This window comes from Betta splendens, chromosome 4 (genome assembly GCF_900634795.4).
Source record: "Betta splendens chromosome 4, fBetSpl5.4, whole genome shotgun sequence".
Taxonomy (NCBI): Eukaryota; Metazoa; Chordata; class Actinopteri; order Anabantiformes; family Osphronemidae; genus Betta; species Betta splendens.
This window is the reverse complement of record NC_040884.2, coordinates 25568570-25590237: the sequence shown is the minus strand read 5'-3', so window position 1 is coordinate 25590237 and position 21668 is coordinate 25568570. Positions and strand designations below refer to the sequence as shown.

Here is a 21668-nt window from a genome sequence, read left to right as displayed (position 1 = left end):
CAAAGCAATCTGCTGCCACATCTGACATTCACATGGGGCCCATGCTTTGCTGTTGACCTCGGGGTCCACTCTGATTTCTGAGCAGCTATACAGTACATAGAATGATTGTATGAATTTAATTATGAGGAATTTCAGCAAATTAAAGACAATGAGGACTTCCTGCAGGGTTCTTTTTCCATCCATGTGTATGTGTATATATGACAAAAAGGCACAGCTTCACGAACGCATACATTATAAAGTTAAACAACTAAATATGTTTTATAGTTTTTTTTTATTTTTATTAACACATACAGTATGGATTTTAATTATGAGGATGATTTTCATAATCTGACCTGAGGTCAGTGATATTTGGCTAAACCGGTTTGCACGATAGTTGATGAGTATGCTTAGGGCATCATCTCCATCTTACTGGAAAACTATATTGCTTAGGTGGTCGGAGAGTTTGACATATGGAGTGAGTTGGGACTTGTAGCTGGAAGCGTCGTCTGACAAGGGAGCACATTTAACGAAGCATCCTGCCCCCTCTCTGTCAAACCAGAGTGAAGGGAGCGGCACCTTCAAATGTAAAGGACCCTTCATTTGTATACTACTAATAATACTAATACTCACGTCTCTAATCTGCCACAGTGATGCAGCCCTGACCATGTTTTATCTGTGTATCTGTCTTCAGTTGACTAAAACTGTACACATGTAGGTGTCAAGCAAATAAAATACCTTTAAGAAATGTTATTTTCTATTACAGTGCTCGGAATCACAAATCAAACTCTAGTTCAAACCTGATGTTCTGAAAACTATTAACATTAACAGAAAACATCTGACCCACTGTCTCAGTTCCTCATTGTGACACCTACTGTAACAGGTCCAGGAACACCCTATAGACTGTTCCCACACAGCTGACATTTAGGGACAGAAGCAGGACGTTAACTAACTGATACTGAAAGTTAACAGACGTGTGATTTTACTGAGGGCAAATAACAGATTTTTAGACCCCACATATGTTTGTGCTGAAGGAGGCTTTGATGGGGAGGCAGTTGGCACCAGACTGTAGAAGCTGGGGATCTCCTGGATGTTAACAAGTGTGTGAAGTGTGAAGAGACTGTCACCCTCTGTGGACACCTACCACCAGGCTCCGGCCTGATTCATTTGATTCAAACAGGGAACGCTTTCAAAAAGGAGATAATTGCCAACACCGTGTGCTTAGGATCATTCACTGTTTCTCACACTCATTTGATCTTTCTATTTGCATTTGGGGATATAAGAAAACTATAAATACTGTACGGATGTCACCCATAATTAGCTTAGCTTAGCACAAAATCTAAATGATGGAAACAACAGTTGGCCTGAATAATTAAATGATTACAATGAGAATTTATCATTTCGTGGGGCTTATGTGAAAGCTTATTTATAGTAATAAGAAGATTTGATAAATAATAAACCTTGCGTGGGTGCTTTACTGCCTCGTCCTGATCAGCTTCATTACACAGCTTGTAAAACACAGACAAGAGTGTGGGAAGTCACAAAAAAGGTGTTCTTCATTTCCGCCCTGTTCTCCCAAATTACACGGCAAAGATCAGAGAGGGCGCTCCATTGAAATATTAACACAGGTGATCAGAAGGTTTGTGGGGCTTCATCTGGACTAACTCCACTGACACTCCCGCTTGCGACTGCTCTGTGACTCAAATGAGCAGCCGTAAAAACAAAAAAAAAGAGTGAGAAGGCTTTGCTAATTTACCCCATGTGGCCTGAGGGAAGAAAAGAGATTGAAGGCATCAAAAACGTTCTCGCGGCCCTTTCACTGGACAGTAATGGAGCTGATTTGGCTGAGCTACAAAATACTGCTCACGCCGAAGGAGCAACAGCTGAGCTCATGGGATCGCGCGGGTAAATACGTTCCAGGTGCCTTTAGTTGAAGGGAGGGCTCAGAAAATGACTGGCTTGTCAGAGAGTAAACTTTTTGGAGGGGGAAAGAGGACGGTGCCTGATGCAGCCGTACTCGTGGTTCTGAATGAGGCCCCACCCCACCCCCCACCGTCTGCTTTGAACCCCCTCGACGCTGGCCCTGCCCGGGATAAAATGCAGGACAGCTCCAACGAGGACGGGGCCGACTGACTGCACACAGCGGAGCGTGAGGCCGTTACCTTGCTGCTCCACTGCCCCGTGCTGGCGGACACACTCTCACTGCCTCTCCCCCGTGTCGCAAGCACACACCGGCTCTCTCCCTCCCTCGCCCCCTCCCACACTCACTCTCTCGCTCGCTCTCACACAGACGCTCTCTCTCTCTCTCTCTCTCTCTCTCTCTCTCTCTCTCTCTCTCAGCACCTTGGCCCCATCCAGCTGGAGAGAGCAGAGCATCGCAAGGTGGACACGCACACACATACTTTAACACACCCTCACAGAGACACACAGAACCATAAACGCTCACATATGCAGACACACACACACACACACACACCCGTGCCTCACGCATCCCTGGACTTTATCTGTGGAGTGAGAAGGACGCCTTCAAACTGACAAACTGAGAGAAAACGGAGCAACGCTGGGGAGGAACTTTTCGATGGTGGATTCATAAAATTGAAGAGGCTCCAAAGCAACGCTGACGATGAGAGGTGGACTAACTCCACCGCTGTAGAGAGGCCTGCCGCCATCCCACAGTGAAGATTTGGGGGGTATCCAGAGGATCTGCAGAGAGTCACATTCCCACCCTTCTCCTCCAAGGACTCCCACCCTCGTGTCATCCCTCCACTGGGACACCTCTTAAAAATCAGCATGCCTACAGCTTGCACAAGGTGCACCTTGGGAGTGTGACCCACCATGTGCAGATGGACGGCATCCGTAGCTCATCTCCGTCCTGAACCTGCCCTCGGCGCCCCCGCTGCTGCGGCCCCCCCCGGCCGACCTCTGCCGCTGCCCAGCGCGGCCTCCCTTTGTCTGGCATGCTTCACCTTGCTCCTGGTCACCTCTGGCACCGCCACGGGGGCCTGTGCTCCCGGGGGGAGGAATGAGCCCCTCCAGATGCTGGCAAGCGGCGTCAACTGCTCGTGGACACTGGAGCGGCACACTCGCAGCTACAATCACTTGGAGGGCGACGTGCGGCTGCGGCGACTTTATTCTGCCAACAAGTTCTTCCTGTGCATTGACAAAACAGGCAAAGTGGACGGTACCCGGAGGAAAAACTACGCTGAAAGTAAGTGGCTGCAATGGCAATGTGCCTCAAATGTGTGTGAAACTGGGTTTTCGCCTTCATGGCGAGTCACAAGTTTATTCTCTGGTTGTATGACTGAAGTATTTGTGTTGTGTTTAGGGCATGAGGGATGTGTTGCTAGGTAAGAAGGGAATTCCCCAGCGTGGATTTAGGCTTCTCATGAGACCGCCGGCACGGAGTGTGCAGGGAAGCTAACTTGAGGAAAGATGTTGAGCATCAGTTGGCAATGCAAACTGTGCTTTGGAAAGAAAAGGGCTTCGGTTTCACTGGGGATTAACTCGTCAGGACGGCGATGAGAGGGCATCAGTCGTAAGGAGCAGGTGTAAACGGAAACAAGTCATGCAAACGGGTTAGAGCGCACGCTTTGATCAGTTATTAATAATGGGATTGCAGTTTGAAGACACATTTCACTGCTGTGTAAATACAGTAGCGTACTCCGTGCATGTGACCCATAAAACACGGGCACGCGTCCATGAATTCAAAGCTGTCACTTTAAAGCAGTCACGTGTTAATTCAAAGCAGAGTTGCTCTGTTTCTGGACGCTCCTTTGCATATTTCACGGCCACAGCCATAAATCTCCCGTTGGGATCTGATGTGGACCACATTGTGCCACCTCACTGTGCTCACTGTGTCCAGATCCAGCGTGTCCCAGGTTACTCTACTTGCGAGCCCGTATTTGTGGTTTGGCGACACCTGAGAAGCGGCTCCTCTTCACCGTGTCCATCAATGGGTGTCTTTCAGTCAGATGAGACAACTGCGGTTATGATCCGACCTCTTTCTCCATTAGTCACAGACTGACTGACTGATTGGATGGCTCTTAGAGACATTTATGCCTTTGACAGTAATATTTATGGATTTAGCCATTAATGCAGTTTTATGCAAGGCAGTGAGTCAGAGTTTTTCCACACAGCTACTGGGGGTAGAAGTAGCAGCTCCATCCAGCTAATGGGTCAGACAGTCTTTGTGCCACTGCTTCAATGAGCTCCAGACGGCAGAACTTATGACATTTGTTACCCTGTCGGGATATTCACTTGGCATAAATCACTGAGAGCTACACATGATGGTAGAAATTCAAATGGACTCCCGTAATGTAGTAGTGGTAAACCTTTCCCATAATAGTGCTTCTCAATAAAACACATGCAAAAGTCTGTAGTCTGCCCCGTTAAATATTGGAGACACAGCTATGAGACGGGTACATTTCTAATCTTGTAAATATTCACTGCCGTGCTGCTGTGTTGGATTGTTTGCGACAGCTCAGGTGTTTAAAACTATCAGGACAGTCCTATGACACTCGAGTCTGGCAGCAATTTTGTCATAATGAAGAAAATGAACTTGAAGCGTTAAAAACCCCAACTCATCCCTCACATCTGCTGTAGCTCTCCATCGAGGAGCAGCACCCTTACATATAATGTCCTCATACACTTAGACCGTCATCTTCTCATTTCCTTTGGTGGAAAAAGCGATTCTTCCTGTGCTCACGCGGCACGAGGGTGTGTACCTGCGCCCTGAGCTCACCGCGGTACCGAACCACTGCAGCTTCACGGGGATGAGAAGAACCTGGGGTGTCACTGCGAGGGCTCCTTGCAGCTCTACATTAAAGTCTTTCCACCAGTGTGAAAGCCTTCCCACCCAGGAAACGCCTTGATACTGATACCCCGCTATAGATTAGAGTGAGTGGACGGCAGGAAGTTGTACATATTTAATGACAAAGGCAGTGACACAGATCCAGAACCGCAGCATCATACACAGGAAGGACGAGAACCTTTTAAAACAGCTTAGAACGTAAAACAACAACACTGTCCTGCTTGTGCCTTTGGTGAATGTGCTCAGCCTGAATGCAGCTTCCACTAAATGCGTCCCAGCAGTCGAGTGATCGACCGGCTGCCCCCCCCCCCCCTGCCCTCTGTGTTGCCCTTACACCCGTGTCGACACAACCGCGCTGCCCCGACAGCTCGGCGTGCTACACCCACGCCCTGGCCCTCGCTTTAACCCCCGCTCAGTTTTTCCAGCCCAGGCTCACTGTCAGGTGCAAAAACAGTGGGAATTAGTCAACAAGCCCGCCGCTAATTGAGGCTGGAAAATATTGTATCAATCCCAGTGGAGCAGGGGCATGGAACAGCTGAGGGAAGCGGCGGGAGGGAGGGACGGAGAGTTGAAAGGATAAGTGAGCAGAGCTACATGTAGGGTGAAGAGAGGGAGAGGAAGAAGTGAAACCCAGTTCATCCTCATCAGAGGATTTCACAGGCCTTGGTAGTGGACAACAAGCTGCAGTGGGACAGCACGAAGGAAAGGGGCTTTAAATTGATTACACTAAAGCATTTCATTGGTGACAGATGAGACGGGTCAACACACAAATGCACTTTAGGTTCCACTGCTAGGAATCCATCTAAAATTATAAACATCTCCTAAAAATATCCTCCTAAAATAGGGACAGAAATAGACGAAGTACAGTACTTTGCCAGACTGAAGGAGGGGCCTCGGCGTGTTTTTCATTTGACCTATGGCAAAGCAGAAAGCAGTTAAGAGGAAAAACATGGTCAAATATTTACAAAAGCTCCAGAGGCAGGTACAATCATATCCTGTCCTGGGTCATTGGTCACAGCCTGCTAATTACGCAGATCCCAGCTGCGAGGCTACGCCCAGCGAATGCTTCGTGATCAATTGCAGCTCCAACTAATCATACAGTTAAGAAGAGTATTGTGAAACGGAGACTTGAGTATCAAATGCTCAATGTACGAATTCGGGCTTGTTTTGTCCCATTCATTTTGCTCCACTTTTAAAGGGTTGACGGTTAAACACCGGGGTGTGCGAGGCTGAAGGCATCAGACGTTTGCATGGTCTCCAGGTAGTGGCATCACCTCACCACGCCGCCATGACGGCAGGAGCCAGACTGGTTCCATGCCTCGGCAGCTGCTCACAGCCAGGGCGTGTTGTGTTTACGAAATTTCCCATCTTGCTGTTTGATGCGAGACTTTTTTCGTGAGCGTGTTTGACTTGGACGCGGCCCACGGGAAGAAAACCTTCCAACCCGCTGAAAAATGTTGTTGAAATTATTCACACTTGTTGTAGACAGGGGAAACTGTCACTCACCAAAGAGAAAACAGGAAAAGACAGGACAAAAGCTGCAGAAGACAGAGTCCACCCAAAGGTCTAATGCTAAATACAAGTCATAGTAACAGCCATGGAGTTAGATTAACTTTTTATACGTTTTTATTTTATGATACTACTAATAATACCACAATAGCTCTGAATGGCATCATCTACATGTTTTAAATGGCTGATTTTTCTAAATTGAATCAACCTCTGAATGTAAAAAGCTGAGCGTAAGTTGGTGGGAAATTTGTACAACAGTTCTGTCAAAAGTAATAAATAGCGCTAACAGTAGGTCAATACAGCATGAAAGGCTATACTTCACAGTACGTACAGGGGTAACATCTGTATTTTACATTTTACCTTCACATTTCTATTTTAAAACTAATTTATTGAGCTAATTTGAAATGAAATTATTTGAACAGATGTTCGGGGTTTAAACTATAGAAATACACAGTTAAAGGCCGTTTTCTGCCCACATCAAAATTTGTGAGATGTTCTAGGAACGTAAGGCTGCGTATTTCAGGCATATATTGTAATAATGTTTTCCTAACAAATTTGGAAGTAAAATAAAATAAACAGGAGGGCAGATGTCAGCTCATGTTTGTGTGTATGCAGCAGTTTGGGGACAATAGTATCTTTATGCCGAGGTGACAGATGGTGCAGAACGTCTCCTTTCCTCTGATTTGAAAAGTGTTTATTCTGCGCGGCCGTTTTAGATCCTCACCGTGACTCACCAGTAACTCTGCTGCAGCTCCGTCGGGAACCTGTGACTGGATGAGCAGCGATGCCAAGGAGGGAAGCACCTGGGCCGGAGGAATTACTTTGGTGTTGTGAATTGGGAGAATGCACATGTTAATGAAGCTGGGGAAAAGGCTGGGGTGCGATCGGCTCAGTATTGAGGTGGAAATTAACGGCTGGAGCGTTTCCCGCTGCTCATTAGGCATTATGTAAGGTTGCCTCAACTGAGAGTGGATTCGTGGACTTTTTAGATGCCAACAGGCAAACGAATCCCACAAATCAGGCATTTACTACCACTCCAACTAAATGAAATTAAATCAAATTGATGTCCACCGTTTGCCATCTGTTTTCCTGGTATTCTGCTTAAATATCACTGACTCACATCCACATAGACCAGGTATGTTAAATGAGATGCTTTCAGATATGCTGGGAACGTCACTGACACCCTAATTAGTCCTGTATCCCTGGTTTCTGCCACCAGGGCTTGATATCATGAATGGGCTCTAGCAATGTAGCAATTAGTAGCTTTAGCGCTCTGGAATGGGCTCCTCTCTGGGTTTAACTGGGTTCATCAGCAGGTTTACAGAGGCTGATTTTGGACACGGCGGACAATTCCTTTACAACCTCCCACAGCTCCTGACATCCTGTGGGTGTGAAGGGAACACAAAGGGGAACGCGTCACAGTGCCAGTAAGGGGCGAGCTGGGCCATAAAGCCATTGGTAATATATTCATTTTAAAATGCCCGTTTGTAAGATGCAAATGCAAGATTTTCCTCGGCCCAGAGGTGTCAGTGAGTTGGTTTGACTAAACATTTGCTGCCTTCAGTTAAGTTATCATAGATCCTTTGTAAAATCGTGTTCAAACCAACGCTCTTCGTAATCCTCCCTGTGGTAGAACTTCTAAGACAAGTCTGGAATGAACCAAACTGTAGCTAATGCATTTCCTGAAAGAACAAGTTGGAAAATTAATGCAAATGTAGAAGACAAAAAAAGAGCAACTCCAGCGCAGGTTTGTGCACGACAGGCTGAACCCATCCAGCATCTTCCCTGCACCGGATTACACGCATGCACTCGTACCTGCTCTTCATCTCCGAGGGCCATTTCTCTAAATGAATACTAGCAGGATGTGAATATCGTGTCAGGGCTCTTTGAATGTGTTTGTACGTTTCAAATGCATGTGCCTGTGTTTATACTTGTGCCATTGGGGGAGCATGAAGTGAGCCCTAAACTGAAAAAGATGTCTGTTTCAGTTCCCTAATGGCTAATATGAACCAGACCTTATCTTGGGCTCCATTCAGAGCCATGTATGTGTGTGCGCCCGCTTGGCAACATGTGCAACCTGTGTGCACGTCTGTGTTTTTCCCGTCTGGAAGGACTCGCTCATTAGAGCGCCGACGCTGGCACGAGGCACAGCACTGATACAGCTGAGGCGGGACCGTCCACTCCACTCGTTGGACCACCTCTGTTTGGACACTGACATGTCACCAGCTTCACCTTAACTGGACTCAAAGTTTTGGCAGACAATGATAAAAGCTGTGCATCCATCATTCATCAAACACAGATCTCTTTCATTCACATCTTGATTAATGTAGTATGTAAAATTCTTATAGGTCTCTATCTTTGTTAAAGTTCTGTTCTCTTTCGTTTTGTTTCGTCTGCCAGTCTCTGCTCTGTCTTTCACCGCTCCTCTCTTTCCTGCTGTTTCCACCCCCCCCACTCCAACCTCCTGCAGTGGATAGGATTTGGGGTCAGGGCCCTTTTGGCCAGTGGAGCAAGTGACAGCTTTGACAGGGCCCTGATTTCACTCTTGTGGCTTCTGTCACCTTTGTGTCTGCCCATCTCATTTTAATAATGTAAATTTGGGGAGAGCTCAGGCCACAGAGAATATTCCCGGTCCTGGTGCTCAGCCACTGGAACCTGGCTGCACACCTGACCCACACCGACACACACTTACACAGAGGAGTCTCCAAAACTAGTATAAATCATATAAACCCCATCACATTGGGTTTGTTTTCTGAAGGTTTTAAAGTAGACACTTCAGAATTCTACAGGAGACATTACACAATTACACTTATTTTTACTGATCAAAATGACACACATGCAGTATAAGAGTCAAAAAGGCCTTTGTCCTCTTGGCCTATGTCTTTCTGGGTGGTTGTGCCTGGTCTGGACAGCCACCAAAACCAGGCACACATGCAACAAACCAGGAGACTGCAATTTATTGGCACAAGGGAGTGATCTCCGTCTACTGTGGGTCCTGCTCCCAAGGGCACAAATCTGCACGAACCTCCAGAAGCCGTGACTCACAAAGAGGCTCCCAATAGGCAGATCTGCTCGTAACTGTCTGTGAAGCTTTAGATAGCTCGCTGTTGGCTTGTTACAGATGTGATGCATGATTTGGAAGTAGTTCTCCCTCCCCGTTCTCCTCTCCTTGATTAAAGAAAAGGTCCCCTTGCCTGGTAAGACTGTGGCCCCTCTGTGCCGCACAGGCACAGATGTACAGACAGGGTCCACTCGGGAGGCTTCGTTAACCCTTTTCACCTCCGCCGTCGCATCCTGGCGCAGCATCCTGGAGGGTTTTCATGAAGTGATTGATGTTCTATTACATACAGTCGCAGCTTAACATGTCCAAGGAAGTTTGCGATCAGTGGTGCAACTACCGCAGAGAGTGCAGGCTGACAGGACATCTAGGGCCAATTACCATTTGATGGCGAGTGTGTGTGTGTGTGTGTGTGTGTGTGTGTGTGTGTGTGTGTGGTGTGTGTGTGTGTGTGTGTGTGTGTGTGGCAGAAGAGCTTGACCTCAGCTGTGACATCTCTTTGAGTTAGTCCATTTTTTTTCAATGCCTGTTGTTGTTGTGATTCCTGTTGTGTTATTGTATAAGATGTGTTTCTGAAAAGACAAATAGCTTAAAAACACACGTGCACAGATGTGTGCAGATGCAAACAGTGATTGAGGAGGACTGGGTCAGGCTGTCTGGGGAAAAATCAGGCACACTAATCTTCCCTGTGAGGGAATGGAGGGTAATTGGCCACATTTGACCCTCGGTCTTGTGAACTGTGGGAACGAGGACTATATCTACCAGCGGTAATTGGCTAATGAAACACTTCCGCAGCTCCTCCACCAGATTGTCATTCAGCGATTGCGATAGGGCGAGGCATGTGCGTGCGTCCGTGTGGCCGGAAAAAGTGGCCCAGAGATGTGTATGCAAGGGTGTGTGTGTGTGTGTGTGTGTGTGTGTGTGTGTGTGTGTGTGTGTGTGTGTGTGTGTGTGTGTGTGTGTGTGTGTGTGTGTGTAGCCATGGGAAAAGGGCAGAACGCAGGAACTCCCCGTGGCCGTCTTTACAACCTTATCAGCAGCATCGGCCTCCTGATGCCTGCAGCATGCCGAGGCTTTGACAGGGCACATTATCAGTCGTGTGGTTGCCATTTCAGTTTCAATTTAGCTTTAAGGTAGAAGAGGTGAATGTAATTGAAATTATACTTCCAGGCCGATGCACAGGTTTTTGCGGAGCACATGCAGTAACGTACCCCAAACATGTACACGTTTGCAGGGTTTAGGTGATGCACGCAGTGAAGCCCTTAAATTTTGTTCATGTTTTATACTGATCTCATGTGATGGTTTATGTGGACGAAGTCATGCTGACATCAACTGAAAGATAAGAAAAACAGGGTGGAGAGAGTGAGGTTTTGGGGGTGGAGGGCCGCTAAGAAAAAAGGCTAAAGTTACGGCAGTCAGACAATGTCTCTGAGGTCCCATCAAGTGAGCCATTCATAGCTTCAGCCCTACCAGTTTGTGGAGCCAGGGAGACACTGAGATGGAATGGGGCCCAGGGTGGCCTTGTCTTTTTGTCCCAAGCTGACCCCTGCTCTCTTGCCTGGCCTCTGCGCCCCTCACCTGGCCTGTTCCAGTGCACTGGTAACAAGATACCTGTAATTTGCTCTAATGGCCTTTGAAAAACCTGGCTGGGCTAATCCCTGGAGTACTTCTCCCAGCCGCTCCGTATGAAAAGGTGGGGTTAACAGGGCCGAGTGCGGGTCCTGAAAGAGGAGCGGCCTCCGGATTGTGTGTGGGAGAATGTCACCCCTTGCGGCCGGGGCTGGGGCTGAGGGAGCGCGGGAGTCGGCTTTCAGCAGATCGCCGCCGTGTAGCTTGTTCACAGGCTCAAAAACGCTGAGGCCAGGCTTGTAGGGAGCGACGGTGCCTCCGCTTTACACCTCCCTCTGTGGCTGAATCTGGCAGGCAGGAGGCGGCCTGGAAAGCCCGCCGGCTCTCAGCCTCTCAAAGGCTCTCGCATTTCAAGGTGCATGAGACAGTTTGCCTGTACCTTAAAAGACACGTCGGTCTCATCTTCCAGGAAATATACTGAAACGTGGGACTGAAAATGAAATTGGTTGTGAGGACGCCTGCCTCAAAAACACATCCACAGCGACTTCCTGAATGTACAGAGGACAGACTGTCTCATATATACAGTAGTGATGTTTAAATGACGTCACACATGCATACGGTGTGTACAGAGGATGACAGCGTGTTTAGGCCTGTGAACATTCAAGTGTATGAGGGAAAAAAGGTGCAAAAATAATCCTGTTTCTTATTTCCCTTGGTTTAATTATGTACTTGTAGAATTTGCCTGATCAAAGGGCGCGTGACTCGAGCTGACTGTCCACGATTACAGAGCTAAATTCAGCACGGTAACAGAAACACAGGTCAGACAGGTTGAGCTCATTGGGAACAGAATCCCATCTTTTGGGCACAGTTCCACAGGATTCTGTTTCGATCTTATTTTTTTATCTTTGACGCTTGCTGTTTCTTGCCTTTCATCTGTTTGTGGGTGTATGAATAGTCCAGCTCAGGTCAGAGGGAAAAACCATCCCAGCCGTGTGACAGTTAGTGGGTATGATGCATATCCGTAGACCTGAGGCCACATACAGTAGATGTCTATACATCCTGAAACAGTGGAGCAGTCAGACAGGTCTCCGCTGCCCCCGTGGAGGGACTGTAAATATTATATAGCTGTCCAGCACCGGTTGTTCCGTTAAATCAGCAGGAGCATTGCATCATCTGTGTTTTAAGCTTGATCACACTTATTAAGAAAAAAATAAATAAATGTCATCATTTCATCTCTACGTGTCTGCAGCACGTAGCGAACACATGCATGTGGAAAGTGACTCAGAGGGTTTTTAGATTAATGAAAAGCAAACCCAGAGTCGACTCTTAACTTAAACAAAATAATGACATTAAGTCGACGCTTTGTAGGAGTAAGCCTCAGAATGAGGAACATAAAATAACCAAAGTGTCTAAAAGGGGCCTAAAACGTCCTTTAGAGTGACTGAGTCATGCTCCGTAGCTAAAATAGCAGTTTTATGGCAGACTACAGTGGCAATTAAACCTAAACTCACTAGAAGCCTGCATAACATAACATTTTAGTAAAGAGTCAGACAATTAAATGAAGTAACTGCATAATGTCATAATGTTGCTTTACACTGATGTCACTTCTGTTTTTTGAAAGTCGATGTAAAACTCTGTGCTCCGTCCTCTAAACTCTGTGTTTGTGTGACTTTTTGTGACAAACAGCTGTTTTCACCAGCTGTCTTCTAAACTGACTCTACATTGCACTGTAAGTGAGCTGGGCTGTGTCTGAGTCGCATTGATTGGAGCCTGTAGGTGTGTCTGTCTCTATATGTGATGCTGTGATGGACTGGTGATCTGTCCAGGACCTGAACCTGCCTCTAACCTGTCTGACAGCTGTAACATATCAGAGACCCTTCACAGATATGTAGATGTGAAAAGTCAATATACTCAAGTCACTTTGAAAACCTTTAGAGATGCAAGCATATGCAAATGTTACTGTAAATGTTGGCATTAGACTTTCTAGCTTACTCAAGTTTAACGTAACCTTTACAATGTTGTAAAATCTCAGATTGAAGGAGGTTTTAAACACACATTTTTTAAAAATAGAAGTCGATCATATCCTTTTCTTTTTTTATCCCAGCAGCTCTGTCCCATTCACAGGACATTAAAGCTCAGCTTTCATTTCAGCCCTTTATTGCAATGAGATCATCACTGACCCGGTATCATGTACCACACAGCACACATATCAGATCCTTGTACACGAGCATATTGTCAAGACTTCCTTCCATCTGTAAGCCACCAATCGATATGATACAAAGATTGAGAAAAACACGACATTCAGTGTTCGAGTTAGACTCATGAAGCAAGTAAAAACGTGGGTCTTGTTTTCTTTGCATCTTTTAAGCAGACCTATGCCGTGTTCACGTGTAACACCACCTGCTAATGGTTCTGGTAGTTGGTCTGTTCTCATGGTACTAGTTCAAGGTGTTTAAAGAGCTGGTGAGGGATGCAGTCTTTGTCCACGCTCATACACACCGCTTCGTCCAGTACCAGTCCGTTCGAGAGGGTCATGGCAGATCAAAGGTGCTGGTGGCAGCCATTAGGCCCGGCAGCCCAGGCCCAACATGAAAAGCTTGTGTTTTGAAAAGGAGGGCAGAAGGAAAAAAAAACAACAGGGCCCTCTTCATTTAAAAAGCAAGCAAACTGTGAAATAATTGAAAAGGTATGTCAATCAAGAGCAGGGGCACAGCGGGACCTCAAAGATTCCCAGGCTCCGCTCTGGTCGAGCACTGAGCCATGGAGGGCTGCTCAAGGGGGCAACGCAAGAAATTAAAGACCTGGGAAGAGGAAAAAAAGAAGACAGGAGAAAATAGCCAGGGAAATCTCATTTTCCCTCTCTCGCTTTGCTCGGTCTTTCACTCTTTTTTTGCTTTAAACGGGTGATGGAAGGAAGCATTTTGCCACACTTTTTAAAGCCCTATTGAAAATGGTTGGCCATTAATAAGATCTGGTCTAGCTCTTCACCTCTCAGGTGAGTAACAAAGGCTGGAAGCAGCCATTGGAAGCGCCTGAGACCCCCCCACCCCCCCATCTTATAACCAGCACCTTCAGCCTGTACGCTCTCCCGCCTCCTCCCTCATACTATGAGTCTGACAAAAGGGAACCCCGTGAGAGTGTCTCTCTCTTCCCTTTCTGCCTTCTTTCAAGGTCAGAAAAGGCTTGAATGATCTGACGATGGGCTAACTTCCAAAAAATGAGGGAGAGAAAGAAAAGAAAGAGTAAAAAAAGGCTGGATAAAAGACTTTTTCTATGCTTTTAAAAATCCCATAGAGGGGAAATAAATGGCAAGTCCACAGTTGACTAGACATGTATAGTGCAGGATTTGCTTGTAATGGCAGCCTGGTCTTATTGACAATCCCAGCCAAAACATGTCAAAGGTTAAGAGATCTTGCCAATTGCAAGTGGGAAGCCAAAGCACCTTTTTGATGAGCTCAATGGGGCCACCAGCTGATACTTGCTCAGCAGAAAGAGGTGAAGAACTGACCTTCATTCTCCACAGCAACCCGAGAGCTAAAGAACTAATTGTCTCCATTGTTTCATTCTGTTCTTTCTAATTATGCTATTGTTGAGGGAGAGATCTGAAACGTGTCTGAAACGAAGATGATACCAATGTTGTAATCGTCATAGTCAGCTACTTCACTAGAATAAAGAGTCTGTAAAAACGTACAATTAATGAGGTGACAAGTCAGGCCCTGCTGCTTATTTGGAATGATTCTAAAAGGTTTACTTCTCTACAATGACGCCTACGTTAAAGCCAAATTCATCATGTTTCTAGGTTTCCTTCCAGTAAACTGACCTGTGGACTTTAGCAGTTAGGAAACCCCTCTAATAACCTGAATTACCCCACTCTGATTTCTCAGGCTTTGAACACAAAGGAGTGACTTTCAAAGGGGCGACTCAGAGCTATATGGATCTAACTGGGCTTTATAGATGTGTGGCCAAGCGTCCCCAACCCAAGTGGTTCTTCGAAGCAATATGCAATCCCCATTTGGTGTCCTTAGAGCTTTTTGTGTTCTCTGGCTGCACATATGTATGAATACAACCATACCTTTGAAAGAAAAAAACTGAATATTTGTACTTCTGCAAATTTAGAAGTCTTGCTGTTGTTATTCACAATAAATGTGACGAACATCCACCAACTGATCGTGCCTCAAAGTCAAACGTGAAGATAATGACAATTACTGCTGGCACCACTTTCAGGCACCAGTGGTTTTCATTGGCCTGGACTAATCCCCCATAAATCCTTGAAGTGCTCGAGTCACCAGCAGGGCCTCAGCTAATTGCTTATGAGTCCCTTGCACGCTCCAGGTGCCACCATAGCCATGTAAACACTGCTTGTAAAAAGGAGGCTGCCATCAAAGTGTTAGTGTTTCCTCAGAGGATCAGAGGAAACGCGGGAGTGATGGGGGTGCAGCTGGGTTGATACCTGGATGGACCTGATTGAGGGGTTCCCTCCTTCTCTGCAGCTGTGGCGAACAGAGAACCGAGGCACGCTACTGTCGGAGACCAAAGACACTCAACAGGAGTTTGAGTTTGTTTTCTTTTCTTTCCTCCTTTTTACTCTTTGTGTTTCTTTACCCTATAGTAGATGACCTCACCTAAAAAGCATGAGAAGAGACGCTCAGAGCTTAGTTAAAAGAAGAAAAAGAATTATCTACAGGAGCTTTAGATATTTGTTTTAAGTGTTGCTGGTGTTGTCTGCGTAACACTGGGTTAAGATTATTATTTTGTACTGTATAAAGTCTAAGTGAATTTTGTTGATCCATTTGGACGACTTGTGCGTCCAGGATGTAAACTTGTGCATGCTATTTAATCCAAAACCATATTAAGTCAAGCATTCATTCCAATTTGAGCTTTGTTGCTGTTTCCACATGAAACCTGTCTTTGCACAAATAAATTGACATAAAAAGCAGCACCTGCAAAACCTCTCCTGTACAGTAAGTGTTTATTTTTCATTGCTGGACGGTTTTGACCAAAGAGACTGTTCAGGAACTGTGAAGACCTGTGTTGTACCAGAGCAGCAGGGAGTTGCTCCGGGAGTTGGGTGGCCAGTGGCCCACTGCTGCTTTATGACTTGTTCATTTCCTACAAGTTTTGGGTCAACCTGTCCTTCAGCACCTTGGTGTGATCCTGTTTAGAGCATTTGTCCAAAGCCAACTACCTTTTTTCTCTTTCACTTACATCCAGCAGTGCCCAGCTCTTGTCCCGAAAGTTACCATTTTCCTCCGAGAAAGACATGGATGTCAAGGGTGTTAAAAGAAGACTTTGCACTATGATCAGATAACAGGGCACATCGGGGTCGCTTTGAAGGTACAAGAGGGTGATAGAAAAATACTTCGTGGAGATAGCTTCATCTGTAGCATTTAGTTGCTATTCAGAACCCAGCGGCATGCCTTCCGGTTATCTCCAAAACATATCCCTGCCCTAGCCATGACAATCATGGTGCGCCTTTATTTTTCTATGGAGTTGAAAAAGCAGATCCAACAAGAGCCACATGGGACTTGTTTGCAATCAGCCGAGGGGGAAACAATTAGCCCACAGGGTTGCCACTTTTTCATGGGGTGAAGTGCGTCTGAGTGGCTGGTTAAGTGGCCAGCAGACGGGTTTTCTCTCCGTCAGTAAACAACAGCGGGTGTCGTCAGGATGGGGTGTGACATCTGGAGTCTGGAGGCTGTCAGGGCTCAAACTTTGTGACTGGTGTCCTTATCACAGAATCCTAATTACAGAGTGGCTTCTGATGAAAACTACTGAAGCTAGATGTTTCTAACCCAGACTTTTGTTCTTCTGTTTTCCAGGCCTAATGGAAATCCGATCTGTCAGTGTGGGAGTCGTTGCCATCAAATCTGTCAGCACTGGGCTGTACTTAGCTATGTCCAAGAAAGGCACACTCTTTGGATCGGTACGTATACATCATGGATACAGGTTCTCTGGTGGTGGAGAATGGGTTGGGGAGAGGCCAATGAAGGACTACCAAATGAGCACCCACCCAAACATGTTTGACGGGGTTGGAACCATCTGTTAGAAGGTCCAGCGGAAGGTGTTATCAATCAAGGTTGTACACCTGGGCTACAGCTAATGATACCTGCAGCATCACCTGGCTTGTTTTACTGTCAAAATAGATAAAGGAGGGGATAGAAACTAAACCAGCAGTGACAAAGAGCCAGCTTGCTTCTTTTAAAGCCTTTGCGTGCAATCTGACAATTGTTTTGTTGGACAGCAACATTTCCTCTTTGTTAAAATCAACCACACGCCAGACCTGAGGTGTGTGGTGTCTAGTTCGAGCGCCCCCCCCTAAAAGCGGTGAAATCAGGCTCAGGTAATCAGTATTTTTACAGTGATAAGCTAAGTGGCACAGGGCACTTAGGTGAATCACACCAGGTGTCTCTTATGATGCTATCACAGACGAGGCCTCACCACAGCCACATGACAACAGTATAACACACTACAGTGATAAGAATGTGCAACCACAGGTGGAATGTTGCATTATTGTGTACTGACTGCGGAACCGGCTTCAAAAATCACACCTGTTGCAATTTAAATTGTTACATCCAGTTACCGACCAAAAACATCAATTATCTCCCACTTTCAGTAAATGAGAATTGAAATCCCTAGTCTTTAATTGTGGACAAACCAGATGTAGATGTTGGAATGTACTTCAGACATCTTGTAGTGCTCCAGCAAACATTAACCTACACTGTATGCACAGTGGAAACCTACTCAGTACAGCACAGTATAAACACAATTCCTTTTCACACCTCGTCTTCCTCTCTTCGGTCACAGGTGAAGTACAACCCGAGCTGCAAGTTCAAGGAGCGCATTGAGGAGAATGGCTACAACACGTACGCCTCCCTCCGCTGGAAGCACGGCGGCAGGCAGATGTTTGTTTCGCTGAACGGGCGCGGGAAGCCGCGACGGGGCCACAAGGCTCGCCGGAGACACCCCTCCACTCATTTCCTGCCCATGCTCCCCTCCTAGCTGCCCAGGCCTGAACTCTGACTGGCATCTGGCCGACACACCTACACTAGCAGGTGTAGGCTAGCACGGCACTAACGCTGATCCAGTCCCGACATTGAATTATCCTGTCACACAAATGTACATTTGTTAAGGTCTGTAACATTTGTAGAGTTAGTGTAATATGTACGTTTAAGTTATTTGTCTAATGATACTCAGTAATACAGTACAGTAGAATCCTTCTGTGTTCAGGCATCTGGCCGGTTACAGTATCTCTCTGAGTGCCTGACATGACGCTGGGGTGACTATGGGAGACATTCAATACTATGTGTCACTAAAAACAAACAGAAAAAACCCTGGGAGAGAAACACGCCAGGGCTGTAGCTGCTACTGAGGACTCTGAGATGATGTTTTTGACTGGTTTAGCAATTTCTCCTGGAATATTCAATATACAGTCCAGACTCATTAAAGGTCAGTCGTACAGTCCAGACTCATTAAAGGTCACTGAAAAAAAATAGGGTTTTGTGCATTCCTCCTGAGACCTCATGACCTTAGCATTTCTAATGTTGTTGTTGCTGCACACTTCCGGAAAAGAAACACTGCCCTGACCTGCTGTACGGGTCTGTTTAAGTCACACACAACAGCAACTAAGCTATTGACTTGGATGCAACTTCCCTGACGAGCTCTGTGTGTTCATGCATGCTTCTGTCAAACTGCTTTTCAAAAATCCACCAATTCACAAATACTAGTGTAGGAATCAGTATCTCCGGCTGCTGGTGCGTAGTTCGGTGGTGAAATCGTCAGTCTACATTCTCATTGCATTGTAGCAGCTGTAGGTGCACAGGTCATGCTTTGTCTTTAGTAAAGGTTGTTACATACTCTGTTACACCATGCTAACATTTTCCCAACGAGGCTCTCGGTAATAGAACGTTTAATATATTTAAAACATTTTGTAAAACATTTTGTACTGTTTATTGTTACAGATGACTTCATGTGCTGGGTTGTAGTTCTACTGTTTAAAAGGAAGGGATCTATCATTGTACTCAAGTCTATATTCCGCTCCTTTCATTGGTCTTATTGCTGGATAGAGGCACATACTGTATGCGACTGTTTTCCAGTATAGGCCAGTAATGCAGGATGCATTTATGACCACGCTCTTAGTTTGAAATTCAGTAAAATGGTTTGAGTGCCTTGATCCTTTCTGACTTGTGATGTTCAATAAAAATGTAAATAACACTTACTTTCACTTGTATTATTGTCTTATTTTCGTGGCATCTTAATCTTGCCTCGCGTGTGGCACTGATTGTTCAGTACGCGTAACATCTCCATCTGAGCCCTGTGACATAATTCCCCTCCCCATCACAATCATGGCAAAACTCACAGCGTGAGGGGCGCTGGTGTGAAGGACCTCCCCGTGTCCGATGAAAGGCCTGCGGTTATGAGCGCTCGCTGCCGAGCATCAAGGTCATTTACACACTGGCGAGTCCTCCAGTGACACGGGAGGCCACTCAGGCCTTTCAGGGAGGAGAAAGGAGGGCCGGGATGAATAGCGGCTGTTTGGGGTGAATAAAGGCCAAGCTTTCAGCCTGTCATAATGCAAGATTAGTGTGACGGGGTACATGTCTGGTCAGAATGGCGTTGTCACGAATCGCACAGATGAGGACCCACATGCACAGCGACGAGACGTGAGGCAAGGAGATGCGATGAAGGGTTATTTAATTCCAAAAAAACTCAGGTCACAACGGTAGATAATCCAGGACGACGTGGCAGGCAGGGATAAGACAGGCTCAGAGTGAACGAACAACATAGGATACACGGTATACAGCGGGACTAGGTCAGCGAACGAGACTACGGTAGGAACACACAAAACACGGCCGGACAGGATCGACGAACTGGGAACAACGGTCACACACAAACAACGATCTGGCGGGGAACTGAGGACACAGGTGGTGGTTAAATACAACGTGACTAGATTACTGATACTAAACAGGTGTGTGTAATGAAAACCGGTACTGACAGGGAAACAGCTGTGACAACGGGTAAACAGGAAGTAAAGCGGGAACAGAAACAGAAACCGGGAGTGCTACCAAAATAAAACCGGAAATGGAACCAGGAACCAAAATAAAACAAGGCAACAACAAGAAACAAAACCCAGATCGTGACAGTACCCCCCTCCCAAGGGCGGATTCCAGACGACCAAAGAAAAAAAAACCGAGCAGGGCGGGCGGAGGGAGGACCGGCGGAGGGCAAGAACCAAAAACAACCCGCACGGACACTGACAGGGCGGGCGGAGGGCGGACTGGGGGAGGGCAAAAACGGGAACCCCCATCAAAGCAAAAACGCACGCCCGTACACGACAGACCAGAGGACCCACCCGAAAAACAAAACCAGAACGAGTCCCATAATCAAGAAAAACCAACATGAACGTCCACAAGACAAAAACAAAGTCCACGACCAGGTAAAACACAGAGTCCAGGGAGTCCCTCACGGAGGGTGGGGACGCGGCGAGATCCTGCTCAACCGCCACTGAGGCAGGGGGGCACCCCCAGTGCCCTTGGGCTGGGCCAGCGTCCACGGGGACCCCCCCGAACGGCGATGTCCTCCAGGCGGACGCTGATCCTGGAGACCGAGGGGTCGAGGCGGACGTCGCCGCAGGAGGCAGCGCCATCCAAACGACCGGAAGCGCCGAGGGCGAAGCCACCAGTCCGGCAGCCGAGACCGAGACGAGACAGGAACCAGAGACGAAGACAGACGTGGAGACGTCCTCCTTGGACCTCTGCGACGAGACGCAGGTACAGATGCGGCCGGAGCCGGGCCGCCAGGAACCGATGCAGGTGCGGCCGGAGCCGGGCCGCCAGGAACCGATGCAGGTGCGGCCGGAGCCGGGCCGCCAGGAACCGATGCAGGTGCGGCCGGAGCCGAGCCGCCGGGAACCGATGCAGGTGCGGCCGAAGCCGAGCCGCCGGGAACCGATGCAGGTGCGGCCGGAGCCGAGCCGCCGGGAACCGATGCAGGTGCGGCCGGAGCCGAGCCGCCGGGAACCGATGCAGGTGCGGCCGAAGCCGAGCCGCCGGGAACCGATGCAGGTGCGGCCGGAGCCGAGCCGCCAGGAACCGATGCAGGTGCGGCCGGAGCCGAGCCGCCAGGAACCGATGCAGGTGCGGCCGGGCCGCCAGGAACAACACCCTCCTGGAGGAGGGCAGGAACTATGACGGGCGCGACCCCCTCCTGGAGGTCCGCAGGAACTATGACGGGCGCGACCCCCTCCTGGAGGTCCGCCGGGACTGCGACGGGCGCGACCCCCTCCTGGAGGTCCGCCGGGACTGCGACGGGCGCGACCCCCTCCTGGAGGTCCGCCGGGACTGCGACGGGCGCGACCCCCTCCTGGAGGTCCGCCGGGACTGCGACGGGCGCGACCCCCTCCTGGAGGTCCGCCGGGACTGCGACGGGCGCGACCCCCTCCTGGAGGTCCGCCGGGACTGCGACGGGCGCGACCCCCTCCTGGAGGTCCGCCGGGACTGCGACGGGCGCGACCCCCTCCTGGAGGTCCGCGGGACTGCGACGGGCGCGACCCCCCTCCTGGAGGTACGCCGGGACTGCGACGGGCGCGACCCCCTCCTGGAGGTCCGCCGGGACTGCGACGGGCGCGACCCCCTCCTGGAGGTCCGCCGGGACTGCGACGGCGCGACCCCCTCCTGGAGGTCCGCGGGACTGCGACGGGCGCGACCCCTCCTGGAGGTCCGCCGGGGACTGCGACGGGCGCGACCCCCT

General features: G+C 48.1%; 1 protein-coding gene across 1 annotated transcript; it reads left to right on the top strand.

Annotated features, from left to right (window-relative positions):
* The first annotated feature begins 2325 nt into the window (after positions 1-2325).
* On the top strand, positions 2326-19184 carry fgf22 (fibroblast growth factor 22). Its single transcript, XM_029148188.3, has 3 exons — positions 2326-3184; positions 16742-16845; positions 17727-19184. Exons 1-3 carry the CDS (start codon positions 2812-2814, stop codon positions 17919-17921), a joined length of 672 nt encoding a protein of 223 aa, XP_029004021.1. The 5' UTR covers positions 2326-2811; the 3' UTR covers positions 17922-19184.
* The last annotated feature ends 2484 nt before the right edge of the window (positions 19185-21668 follow it).